Source organism: Elephas maximus, chromosome 3 (assembly GCF_024166365.1).
Source record: "Elephas maximus indicus isolate mEleMax1 chromosome 3, mEleMax1 primary haplotype, whole genome shotgun sequence".
NCBI classification, from domain to species: domain Eukaryota; kingdom Metazoa; phylum Chordata; class Mammalia; order Proboscidea; family Elephantidae; genus Elephas; species Elephas maximus.
In genome coordinates this window covers 208,789,836-208,803,181 of record NC_064821.1, presented here as the reverse complement: position 1 = coordinate 208,803,181, position 13,346 = coordinate 208,789,836, and the positions used below count along the sequence as shown (strand labels likewise).

The 13,346-nt window shown below is 42.9% G+C and overlaps 1 protein-coding gene across 1 annotated transcript in view; it reads right to left on the bottom strand.

Annotated features, from left to right (window-relative positions):
• Positions 1-1,137: 1,137 nt before the first annotated feature.
• The window catches only part of RCSD1 (RCSD domain containing 1), an 84,066-nt gene continuing 71,857 nt past the window's right edge, over positions 1,138-13,346 (bottom strand). The window contains exon 7 of the mRNA XM_049881172.1: positions 1,138-7,277. Coding sequence (XP_049737129.1) covers positions 7,245-7,277 — 33 coding nt within the window. The 3' untranslated portion in view covers positions 1,138-7,244. The remainder of the gene's footprint in view (positions 7,278-13,346) is intronic.

Below are 13,346 nucleotides of genomic sequence, written 5' to 3'. Positions count from 1 at the left end.
CATTTCAGCCCACTAATGCCTAGGATATCAGTGTTTATATGTTTCATTTCATTTTTCACGATTTCTAATTTTCCTAGATTTATACTTTGTATATTCCAAGTTTTGATCATTAATGGATGTTCGCAGCTGTTTATTCTCATTTTGAGTTGTGCTGCAACAGCAAATGAAGATCCCAAAAGCTCGACTCATCCACATCATTAAGGCCAACTCTACTTTCAGGAGGCAGCTTTTCCCCAGTCGTCTTTTGAGTGCCTTCCAACCTAGGGGTTCATCTTCCGGCACTATAGCAGACAATGTTCCACTGCTATTCATAAGGTTTTCACTAAATAATTCTTTTCAGAAGTAGACTGCTGTGTACTTCTTCCTAGTCCATCTTAGTCTGGAAGCTCAGCTGAGACCTGTCCTAAGCCTTGAAGCCCAGTAAACCAATCCCATTTGTTTATGTCTAAACTGTGTCACCCATGTGCTTTGTTATATATATGAATATATAATCAGCACACACATACGTATACATATGCCTATAGATACACCTGGAGCCCTTGTGATACAGTGGTTAAAAACAACGACTGGTAACCAGAAAGTTGGCAGTTTGAATCTACCAGCCACTCCTTGGAAACCCTATGGGGCAGTTCTATTCTGTCCTATAGGGTTGCTATGAGTCAGAATGAACTCGATGGCAATGAGTATAGATACATTTATACATTCACATGTGTATACGCACATATACCTACCTATACACATATATGCATACATACCTACCTGTGTAACCACACACCTATTTTTTGGCTGTTGTTGCTGTTGTTTCAAAATTGTATATGTTAGTGCATTTACCAAAAATATCCTTTATTCTTGTGTACTTCTTAGCGATTCTTGGTGACATCATTTACCTTGGTCAACTTGTACACAATTCACTCACATTCTGTGTTACCTTTCCTATCATTGAAAACAAGTGCCTACCATCCAGAGAGTGGCTCCCCTTCCCTTTCATCCATGATTAAAAAAAAAAAAAAGCCACCAGTGAATATTTGTTTTTTTATGTATAGCTTCTGTAGTCTGTTTATAATATCACTATTATAGTATTTGTCCTATTGTTATTAACTTATTTCCCTCAGCATAATTCCCTCATCCACGTTATATTTTGAGAACTCATTATTCTTTATGGCTGCTTTATTAACATCAGAGAGGTATTTACAACACATACATCAGATCACAAAATGGAGGACGACCACACAATACTGGGAACATGGCCTAACCAAGTTGACACACATACTGGGGGGACACAATTCAATCCATAACAGTTGGTTAACTGACACGTGGACCAAGAGGTGGCCTACACTAAATGAAGTCAAAATGCCAACTTCCTTAGTACACTGTAGAAGAAGGTATCCAAAGGCTTAGGGAAATTGGAATGTTAAAGTGAATTTATCATGTTGGACCCATAGACCCACCCAGGGAGTGCCCAGAAGATACACCTTTCACCAAAACTGTGAGGAATAAATTTGTGAAGGGAGCCCCAGCACCCTCAAAGACTGCTGTGACTGCTCTTCTGTCGTATATTACAGTGGAAACTACTCTAACTAAATTGAGACACCTAACTATAATAGTGGTGGTTGGATCCCAGGCTGGTAGAGGCAAAGTGGCAACACTTAATCACCAAAGACAAGGTGGACATGGTTACTGTAATAAGACAGCAGAGCCACAGCAGTAACCAATCACAGTAGTCTGACTCACATGGACTTATGGCGTTGGCTACTTAGTCATGGTGTCCATAGGAGTGAAATAGATGGAAAATCTAGTACATATTTACTTGATCTGTACAAGGGGAAGAATTCTAGGTCAAGTGAACAGAAGTCTAACTTTAATCATCAAAATAGTCACAGCCCCTCAATCAATTCCCAAAAATTAGCCAGTTTACAGACCTACAACCACTTAAAAGAAGGCCAGGTACCCTTGAGGAAGACCCCACACTTCCAGAAATTCATACTATTAATCTTTTTCCCATCCTTCACCAAGGGATCTATAGTCTTTTATAAGAGTGACTATTCACTGGGAAAAAAAAATAATCAGACTCCTTAGGGATTACTAGACACTGGCTCTAAACTGACACTAATTCCAGGAGACCCAAAATATCACTGTGGCCCATCAGCCAGAGTAGGGGCATGTGAAGGTCAGGTTGTTAATGGAATCTTATCTCAAGTCCATATCACAGTGAGTCCAGTGGGTCCCTGAACTCATCCTGTAATGATTTCCCCAGTTTCAGATTTCATAATCCGAATGGATATACTCAGCAACTTGAAAACCCCTCACATTGGATCCTTCACATGTGGATTAAGGGCTTATATGGTAGGAAAGGCCAAGTGGAAGTCATTATAACTGTCCCTACCTAGGAAAATAATAAGCCAAAAGCAGTTCCCTATTCCTGAAGGGATTGCAGAGATTAGCGCCACCATCAAAGACTTAAAAGATGTAGGGGTGGTGATGCCCACCACATCCCCATTCAGCTTGCCTATTTTGCCTGTATAGAAAACAGATGGACCTTTCAGAATGACAGTTAATTATCTATCATAAACTTAACCAGATAGTGACTCTAATTGCAGCTGCTGTTTCAAATGCAGTTTCATTGCTTGAGAAAATTAATACATCTCTTGGTAACTGACGCGCAGATACTGAGCTGGCCAACGGGTTTTCCTCAATTCCTATTGCTAAAGAGCATCAGAAGCAGTCTGTCTGTAGCTAATAAGGCCAGCAATACACCTTCACTTTCCTACATCAACTTTCCAGCCTTATGTCAAAATTTAGTCCAGAGGAAGCTTGATTGCTTTTTCCGTCCACAAGATGTCACACTGGTCCATTATGTTGATGACTCTATGTTGATCGGACCTAGTAAGGAAGAAGTATCAATGACTCTGGGGTTACTGGCAAGACATTTGCATGCTAGAAGGTGGGAAATTAAAGTGACAAAAATTAGGGGCATTCCATCTCTGTGAAATTTTTAGGGGTCCAGTGGTACAGAACATGTCAAGATATTCCTTCTAAAGTGAAGGGTACGTTGTTGCCACTGGCTCCTCCTACAACTAAAAAGAAGGCACAATGTCTGGTGGGCCTCTTTGGATTTTGGAGACAGCCTATTTCTCATTTGCATGTGCTACTCTACCACATTTATCAAGCAACTCGAAAAACGGCTGGTTTTGAGTGGGGCCCAGAAAAGAGAAGCCTCTGCAACAGGTTCAGACTGACGTGGAAGCTACTCTGCCTCTTCAGCCATGTGATTCAGCTGATTCAATGGTGCTCAAGGTGTCAGTGGCAGATAGAGATGCTGTTCGGAGTCTTTGTCTGGCCCCTTATGGTAAATCACAGCATAGGCCCTTAGGATTTTGGAGCAAAGACCTGCCGTCCTCTGCAGATAACTACTCTTCTTTTGAGAAATAGCATTTGACTTGTACTGGGCCTTACTAGAGACTGAATGTTTAACCATAGGCCACCAAGTCACCATGTGCCCTGAGCTGCCCATCATGAACTAGATGTTGTCTAACTCACAAAGTCATGAAGTTGGATGTACCCAAGAGCACTCCATCATTAAATGGAGGTAGTATACAAGAGATCAGGCTCCAGCAGGACCTGAAAGCAAAAGTAAGTTACATAAGGAAGTGGCCCAAATGCCGTGGTCCTCATTCCTGTCCCATTACCTTCTTTCTTCCAGTATGACCTACTGCCTCGTGGGGAGTTCCTTATGATCAGTTCATTGAGGAAGAGAAAACTCGTACCTGGTTTAGAGATGGTTCTGTGCAACAATACAGACACCACTCAAACTTGAGACAGTGGCAGCAATACAGCCCCTTTCTAGTACATCTCTGAAGGACGGTGGTGAAGGGAAGTCCTCCCAATGGGCAGAACTTTGAGCAGTTCATGTTGTTCACTTTGCTTGGAAGGAGAAATAGCCAGATGTGCAACTGTATACTGATTCATGGGCTGTGGACAATGGTTTGGCTGGATGGTCAGGGACTCAGAAGGGACATGATTGGAAAATTGGAGACAAGGAAGTATGGGGGAAGGTACATGGGTAGACCTCTCTGAATAGGCAAAAGAAGTAAGATATTTGTGTCTCATGTGAATGCTCACCAAAGAGTGACCACAGCAGAGGAGAATTTTAACAATCAAGTAGGTAGCATGACACTTTCTGTGGACACCAGTAAGCCTCTGTCCTCAGTCACTTCTGTCATTGCCCAGTGAGCTCATGAACAAAGTGGCCATGGTAGCAGGGATGGAGGTTATGCATGGGCTCAGCAACATGGACTTCCATTCACGAAGGTGGACTTAGTTACAGCCACAGCTAAGCGCCCAATCTGCCACCAGCAGGGACCAACGCTGAGACCCCAATATGACACCATTCCCTGGGGCAATCAGCCAACAATCTGGTGGCAGGTTAATTACATTGGACTGCTTCCATCATGGAAAGGGCAGTGTTTTGTTCTTAATTACTTCACAGCAAATTAAGTGTGGCAATAGGCCTTTGGTCAGAAATTCATTGATCTTCCCATGTTCCCCATCATCCTGAAGCAGCTGGTTGACTAGATTGATGGAATGGCCTTTTAGGGCTTGAGACGCTGAAACAGCACCACAGCCCCCTTTTCATATATGGGTGTACCCCTTCAAAGCACCCAAGTTTTCTTGCTCCCTCTCTGGGGAAAGGAAGAACAGGTTTGAAATTCAAGCTAGACTATAAAGATAGTAAAAGGATGATTCTGACTCCTCTCTTCAGTTTTGTAGCTGTGAAGGACCAGTGTTTTCTTTCCAGCCCATTAAGGAAATCTGAAAGATAAAAGGTCTTCCTAGCCTGGTAATGACTTGGTGCTACCTAAGACACAAATGGATGTCTTTAATCCCGAATTTTGCAATCTCAATATCAACCTTGGCGACGCAGAGCCTAATCATAGTTCCTCCAGGAAAGGGGTGCTCTAAGCAAGCAGGCTGCAGCATCGAGGAACAATGCCTACACTTCAAGAATGTCCTGCCAAGAGCTCCCTTCATTAATTAGTCCCTGGGTATGGGACCTCTGTTTTCTCACAATGTAGAACAAATAATGTAGCTAACAGGCGACTAGGGAAACAGGAAGGTATTTTGACACCGTTAAGTTTGCTTCTTCAGCATCATATTCTTGCCATATTTTTTGTTGCTCCTTTCACATTTGCTATCATAACGTATATTCAAAAAGAAAAAAAAGTTGCCCTTGAGTCAATTCTGACTTATGGCAACCCCGTGTGTTACAGAATAGAACTGCACTCCATAGTTTTCAAGGCTGTGACCTTTCAGAGGCACATTGCCAGACCTTTCTTCCAAGGTGCCTCTGCGTAGGTTCAAACTGCTAACCTTTTGGTTAGTAGTTGAGTGCTTAACCGTTTGCGCCAGCCAGGTCACCATTCGTAATGTACAAGCCCTCCATACGGAAAATAGCTTTATTTCCATATCTACATCTTTCGTTCCATTCCTTCCTCAAGTGAGGAGAAGTGGTAGATAACCCCTTTTATCACACACACTCCCAATCATGCATATACTCATAAAACTCTTGCCCAGATATGTGTGTGAGCGTATAAAAAATTCAAAGATATAAATAAATAATACCATGTATTATTTAGGGGGTATGCATTTCTATCAAAAGAAAGAAAGAGAGACAGATAATATATAGACCACAAAATAACAGACACACACATCTCCCAAATTCTGCTAAAAATCAAACTTATTATAGCTATGACAATATCCATCTCAGTTGGGTAAAAAGCCTTAAAAAATGAATTACATTTTAAAGTAGTTTTTGAAAAATATACATATCCCCAATATAAACACTATCCTGGAGTTAGAAAAAACTGTAAATAAGATGAGAAAATTGAGGTACCAGGGGTGACATAGGCCTTTTCATCTGGGAGACTCTTCTTTGAAATCAAGGTAGGATGTGGTCTAACAGATCTCCAGAAAAACAACTGCCTCACCCACCAAACTAGCAAGTTGAGACGCTGAAATACTCTGATTAGATAAGGACCAACCCTAATGAGCAAACATTTCTTTGGATTCATGTCGTTTAGCAGGAGCGCATGAAGAGGCAAGGAGACTTAAGTCAAGGAATGGGAAGTTAGACCCACTGTTCCTTGCAAAACCTCTTGTACTTTCAAACATAATCTTAAGGAGCTGCCCAATGAGAACAGAGAGAAGACCCCCAACTCACTCCTCCTGAATTGAGAAGATCCCAGGCTTGGATTCAAGAAAAGCTTCCCAGGGAAGCCAGGAAGGATGTTTATCATTAGGTAGCTTGCACATCACGGTGCTCAAAGCACCTGCCAGGAAATAGCTAATCCATCCTTAAGGGTAACCTTCTGGAAGTGGAAAATTTATCCTCACAGGATAAATCAGAGGGCAGGTATTGTTCACAGCTGTGCTTTCAGGATGCGGAAACGCAACGCACTGATATCTGCCTCTCCATGGGAGTACCACGTTTTCAAAGGTGGTAGAAGGGAGTGAACTGAGATGGTCACCTCCCATGGTAGTCATCAGCTAGAAAACTACGGCAGGGGAAGAGCTCCTGTTGACGGAACAGACATATATAGTTTTAATATTTCAGTAATTATCTCATCTAGCCCAATGTTTTAAAAATGATTGGCCAGTTCAAATTTGAACAAAGCTAGAAGGTTGTCTCAAGACTCTTGATATTATTTAAGGTCCTCTGTAATTTAGATTTGTATTTTCAGCAATACCATTTTCTTTTGTTTCTGGTCACCTTGAAATTAGTTTTTACTTACAATTTATGAACTGTAAGAATTCCAGAACAGTTAAAAAGGCTATAACTTCATACAAGCAGAATCTGATAAACTAATTCAGAGTACGGTTCAGAGGTCAGCTTCAGGGATAGGTGGGTGTGGATCGTATCTGGGGCCCCACAGGCTGACCAGTGTCCCTGGGGCGTTGTCACCATAGTAAATTATTTTAAATAAGTTTTTTTATTGTTGTTTGTTTTAAATCAAGTCCAACAAGTGCCGCCTTGACCCAAATTCAAGCTGATAAAAGTCTTCTGCCCTCAGAGCCAATCTCCATCTGTGAGGTTCCCTCAGTGCGTAGACCAGGAAGCAGTGCACCACCTATCTTCAGGCTGACTCCCTCCCCTCGGCATATTCTGCTTCTGTGATGGCTTCATTTGCTGATGCTGCTGTTGTTACTGCCACTTCCAGCAGCTTTATCACAAGGGCACGATAAACTCTTCACATTTTAGCGTCCCGGAGAGGGGTGTTGTCCTGTGAACAGAGGAGGAAAGACTGAATCAGGAAGACATTTGTGAAATCCTGACACTCAGTGTATCTGCCTGGGGATGCTAGGTCAGGCAAAAATAATAATAGCAACAATAGTCACAGTAAGAAGCCCTGTGGTACAACGGTTAAGCACTCAGCTGCCAACTGGCAGTTTGAACTCACCCAGCGGCTCTGAGGACAAAGACCTGATGATCTGCTTCCATAAAGCTTATAGCCAAAAAAATCCTATGGGGTAGTTCTACTCTGTCACATAGGGTCACTCTGAGTTGGAATCAACTCGACTTAATGGCACACAACAGTGGAATAATGGAATAATGCACACATCAACTCAATAGCAATATGAGTTAGCTACTTATATTAACTCTGTTTTACAGATGATGCGAGTAAGGCACAGACTGGTAAGTCTATTCTCTTAGGTTACACAGCTAATAAGTGGTGGGGTCAGGATTTAAACAGAAAGGGGTAAGCTAAAGAGGTGCTAGATGTCTGGGGTCTTAAAAGCTTGTGAGCAGCCATCTAAGATACAGCTATTGGTCTCTACTCATCCAGAGCTAAAGAGAAAGAAGGAAACCAAACACTCAAGGAAGAACAAATAGTCTACACTAACAGTGACATCACCTACCTTGAGACCAGAAGAACTAGAACTAGATGATGCCTGGCTACCACTACTGACAATTCCCAAAAGATGGTCCCAGACAGAATGGGAGAAAAATGTAGAACAAAATTCAAATTCCTAAAAAAAGTAGAGACTAGGTGAACTCCTGAGACTATCACCCTGAGATACTCTTTAAACTTGGAACTCAAACCACTCCCAGAGGTCATCTGGCATCCAAATGACAGATTGGTCCATAAAACAAATAATATCACCAATGAGTACTGTGTTCCTCAAAATAATCATCTAGATGAAATCAAATGGTTAACATTTACCCTAGACTAAAGATGAGAAGACTAAGGGGGACAGGGAAGCTAGATTAATGGAAACAGAACAACCAAAATGGAAATAACAAAATGCTAATACATTGTGAAAAATGTAACCAATGCCATTGAATAACACATATAGAAATTGTTAAATGAGAACCTAATTTCCTGTGTAAACTTTCACCAAAAACACATTAAAATATTTTAAAAAAAGAAGTGCTAGAAATATAGAAGGATAAATGAATGGGAACATCTAATCTAATCCCTAACTTAAAATGCACATATACGTCCCACAAATATACTGTAAAAATGTCCAGAAAATGGCAGTAGGGGTGGAAGCTAGAGCACAGTGGACAAGGGAGTTGATCTTATCAAGGAGAAGGGGTATTTCCTCTGAGTCAAGGTAAAAGGAGACACTGGAGGACTGGGTGATTTTCCTTTTAGCCAAGTAGAAGGTGAGGTCATTTTCAGAGAGAGAGGATGAGGTAGGATTGGGAGTTTGAGGAATGTAGGGTGAAAACTGAGGATACCAGAGATGCAGTGAGAGGATTTCCAGGTAGCAGTGAGGAACGAAGGCAGGCCAGCTGAGTTGATAATAGTTTATAATGGATCCAGGCAGCTAAGTTCTGTGAATTCCACCAACGATATACCCACAAGTCTTGGCAAAGACAATGGTGTGAGAATGACTTACTTTGGGGATTACTATGGAGAGAGAACAGGTCAAAAGTAAGAGGGGGATTAAGATGCAGAAAGACAGCATTTAAGTGGCTGGCCATGGATGTGGCCTGGGTATGGCAGGGAGACAGGCGACCCCAGGAGCACAATGAAGGACAAGTTCAGAGGAACTGAGGTGGGAATGCAGGTGAGTGTGGCCCCAAGAGAACTGAGAAGGGATAAGGGCCAAGAACTGAGTCTTGGGGAGCTGCCCAGTTAACTGAGAGGGAGAAGAAAGGAGGGAGCAAAGTAAACACTTAGTTTCAAAGGCAAGGGAAGTCTCAAGAAGGTTTTGTCTTATCAGCTGAGGGAGAAAAGTATTTCAAATCAAACATCAAGAAATCAAGAAGAATGACTTGGAAAAGCAATTGAATTGGGCAATTAGGAAGTCAGCACTCACCATAAGTATAACAAAGTCTTAGATGTAATGTCAAAACATTTCAAATGTCTTTGTTTGGATACGTTTGTCTTTGGCATACCTGAGTGCCCAACACAGTACTGGATACATAGAGTGTTTGAGAAACACTTGTTAAACTTATTTAAAGTATTAGAGTTGGATCTCATTCAATGGACTCTTTCCAGGGCTGCTTTACCTCTAAAGAAAATCTTAAGTGCTGTGATTTGATATGTCCAGCCTGCCCTATGATGGAAATTGCCAAGATGGCTCATTCTTTAAGCATAAAATGTTAAAATACTTGTGATTAGCAACATAATAGATAGTTAACACTTCATGGTGTTTTCACTGATGCCTTTGGTCTATTCATGAAACCTGCTCCTGCTTTCTCCTGAAAAATGAATTGGTCCATCCTTTGTACTTCACATGGTGTGGTATGGTTGTTCCCAGGCAGAATCGCATGTATGCTACTCTCTTATGTTTATTTGTTTGTACATCTGTCTTTTCCACCTTTGAGCCTCCAGTAGCTCTCATAGTGCTTGGGATAACCAGTGCTTGGTTAATGTTGATTGCACGAATGAAACCATAATTAGTTTATCTGATCAATCCATTTCTACCAATCAAGGAACAAGATGGAGATGAATTAGGGGACTAGAAATCTAACTCTTAATGAAGTGTGCTCTCTCTGCCAGATGCAGGGAAAGACCTGGAACAGACATGGGGGTTCCTAGGGATGCCAGTGATCAAAAGGGCTGGCTTCACAGTTGTTCTCACTGGTGAATCCTTTTGCCCGAGTTTCTGAGGCATTTTGGGTCTAACCAGAATGGCTCTAACCTTGAACAGGCATGACAGAGATAGTGGAGAATTGGAAGGAATGTCCCTTTCAGATGAAATATGTTTTGCAGATGTGTAGAGGTGCTTTGTAAGCAGCTTTTTATGATGACTAGAGCAGGTACCCAACATGTCAATATGGATTGAGTTCTGTGACCTTGTGCAACACCTGTCCTCTCTTGGAACCTCAGTTTCTTCCTCTCTAAAACCAGGAGATTGGGCTAAATGATGTCAAAGTTTTGCATCTAAGTGATGGATAAAGAAAGGGAAAAATTGAAGGGGTGGTAAATGTAGCTTCTCTTTCTTTACCTGCTCGTTTGGGGGAATAGTGATCCTGAGGGTGCTGGGAAGTCTCCTTCCCTTGCCAGGGCTCTGTCAGGAATATATAGAAGTGGCAAAGTTTGAGAGATTATCAGAGCTGCCCCAAAGCTCCTGGAGTTTCTACAGGAAGCCCTGTTTCACTTGAGACCTTCCTGAACCAACTTCGTTCCCTACTAGCTTCTCAACCATAATGACTTCTTAGCCCTTCAAGACCAGAAGATGCTGCCAAGAAGATGAGAAGGTCTTCTAGCAAGGCAGGTACCTCCTATCCTGAAAATAAGATGTCAGAATCACTAGCAGGTTACTATTTGGACTCAGTTACTTTATCCTTAAAATGGAATGAGAATTTGTAGTATGTATTTGCCTTATGGAGAGATCTCTGGGCTAAAGGGACCAGATTGCTCATTTAGAACAGATGGTGTTAGAGAGATCTAAAGCATATTTGCCTAAAATATCAACCAGGGGGATCTCAGTCATAAGTCATGGGTCTTTGGGACTCACACTCTCTTCTCTTCAATTTAGTGTGACAAGAATAATGTGAGGGCCCCTTAGCAGCCCCTCCCCAAACACACCAACCCCACTTACACCTCTAGTTGTACCATTAGCGATTACTTCTTTTGGATCAATTGATATTGTCTCTTCTTTTAAAATGCATTCATTCACTCAATAAATTTTTTAAGGACCTACTATTTTTTTTATAAGCCAGGCATTAATTATAGTAAGTACCGGGAATACAGTGGTGAAAAAAGAGTAGAGAGAGACAGTAAAAAAATGAACAACAGAATTTCAAACAGCTCTTAGTGCCATGACAACAGAACAGAAGAAAGTCACTGAGGGGGATAGCTTCCTTTAGACAGAGCAGTCAAGACAGGCCCAAGTGAGGAGGAGCGATTTGAGCTGAGACCTGGACCTCAGGTAGGAATTGACCATGTGAGGATCAGAAGGAAGTGTGTGCCAGGCAGAGGGGACAGCAAGGACAGAGCTGCGGGGTAGGAACAACCTTGGTGTATTTGAAGAACAGAAAAAATGTCTGCGTAGCTGGAGCACAGCGATGGGGAGAGTCAAGGAGAGGTAGGCAAGGGCCCACTCTGCAAGGCCTCATAGCCATGGTCAAGGATTTGGATTTTATTCTGAGTACAATAAGGATTTGGATTTTATTTTGAGTACGATATGAGGCCATGGGGCAAGGGGGTGGGGAAGTTTAGTGGGTTAAATTGTATTCCCCAAAAAGATACCCAAGTCTTAACCCCTAGTAACTATGGATGTTACCTTGTTTGGAAATAGAGTCTTTGCAGATGTAATGAAGTTAAGGATCTTGAGATGAGATCAGCCTGGATTAGGCTGGTCCCTAAATCCAATGACTGGTCTCCTTACAAGAGAGAGAAGAGGGCAATCCGAGACACTGAGACCCCGGGGAAGGCTGTGCGAATACGGAGGCAGAGATTGGAGCCATGCACCTACAAGCCAAGGAACGGCAAGGATTGCCAACAACCACTAGAAGCTGGAAGAGGCAAGGAAGGATTGTGACCTGGTGGTCCCTGGCAGCCACCAGAAGCTAGGAGAGAAGCATGGAGCAGATTCTCCCTCAGAGCCGCCAGAGGCAACCAACCCTGCTGACATTTTATATTGGACTTCAGACCTCCAAAACAGAAAATAAACATCTGTTGTTTTAACTTGCCAAGTTGGTGGTAATGGCAGGATTAGGAAACAAAGACAGGAGGTGAGTAATTTTAGCAAAGAGTTCATCTAGAAAACCAAACAACCCTCTGGCTGTTGTACAGAGAATGGACCCTAGAGGGGAAGCAGGATGCCATAAGGGACAAATGTTTAGGCTGGGAGGAAGCTGATGGGGGTTTGAGTGAATGAATGCACTAACAAAAAGGGAAGGACAAACACCTGAGAGTGACTGAGTTGATGAGATTGTGGGGGAGGGGGCAGACACTGAGCTTTTCTTGCGGAACTTCTAAGCCTCCCCAGGGCTGGTCTTGCTCCCAAAGCACAGATGGGTGGGCTTAAGGTGGACTTCCTGGGAACTGGTAGGGAGGAGACAGATTAAGCGGGAAGGTCCAACAAGTGTAGGCCCAGACAGGAGGGCAGGGGCTGCATCATCTCCCTCTTTCTCCCATACAACAGATGCACAATACCTGTGAGAGAATGGATGTAACGTAAAACCTCCTTCTTTAAAAGCCCAACTCAAACACCACCTTCACTCTGAAGCTTCCCCAATGTCTTTCTCCCACTCTGCACACACAAATTGTTTCTTTCTTGACCTTGTGCTTTGCGCTGCCTTAGGACTGCCTGACTGCCTGCCTACCCACCTGCCCATTGCAGAGCCCTGGTGGCACAATGGTTAAGCACTGGGCTGCTAACCAAAAGGTCAGTCGTTGGAACCCACTCAGCAGCTCCGTGGAAGAAAAGACCTGGCAACCTGCTCCTATAAAGATTTCAGCCTAGGAAACCCTATGGGGCAGTTCTACTCTACTCTATAGGGTCGCTATAAGTCAATTCCTCTAAGTCTGCTAGAGGACAGTGGCGGTTCACTGGTAGAATTCTCGCCCTCCAAGAGGGAGTCCACATATGATTGCTGGCCAATGCACCCCAAATGCAGCCGCCATTTATTTGTAAGTGGAGGCCTGTGTTGCTGTGATGCTGAACAGGTTTCAGGGGAGAAGAGAGACAGGCTAAGACAGATGGGTCTGGTGATTTTCTGAAAATCAGCCAATAAAATCCTTCAGGTCACAATGGTCTGATCCCTCGTGTGTGGGGTCCCCATGAGTCTACAGCAGCTAACAAGAGTACAGAGCTGAGCTGCTGGGCTCACGTGCTAGACTGTGAGCTTGGTTTACAAAGGAGCAGCCCCTTCCTCTCTGAACACC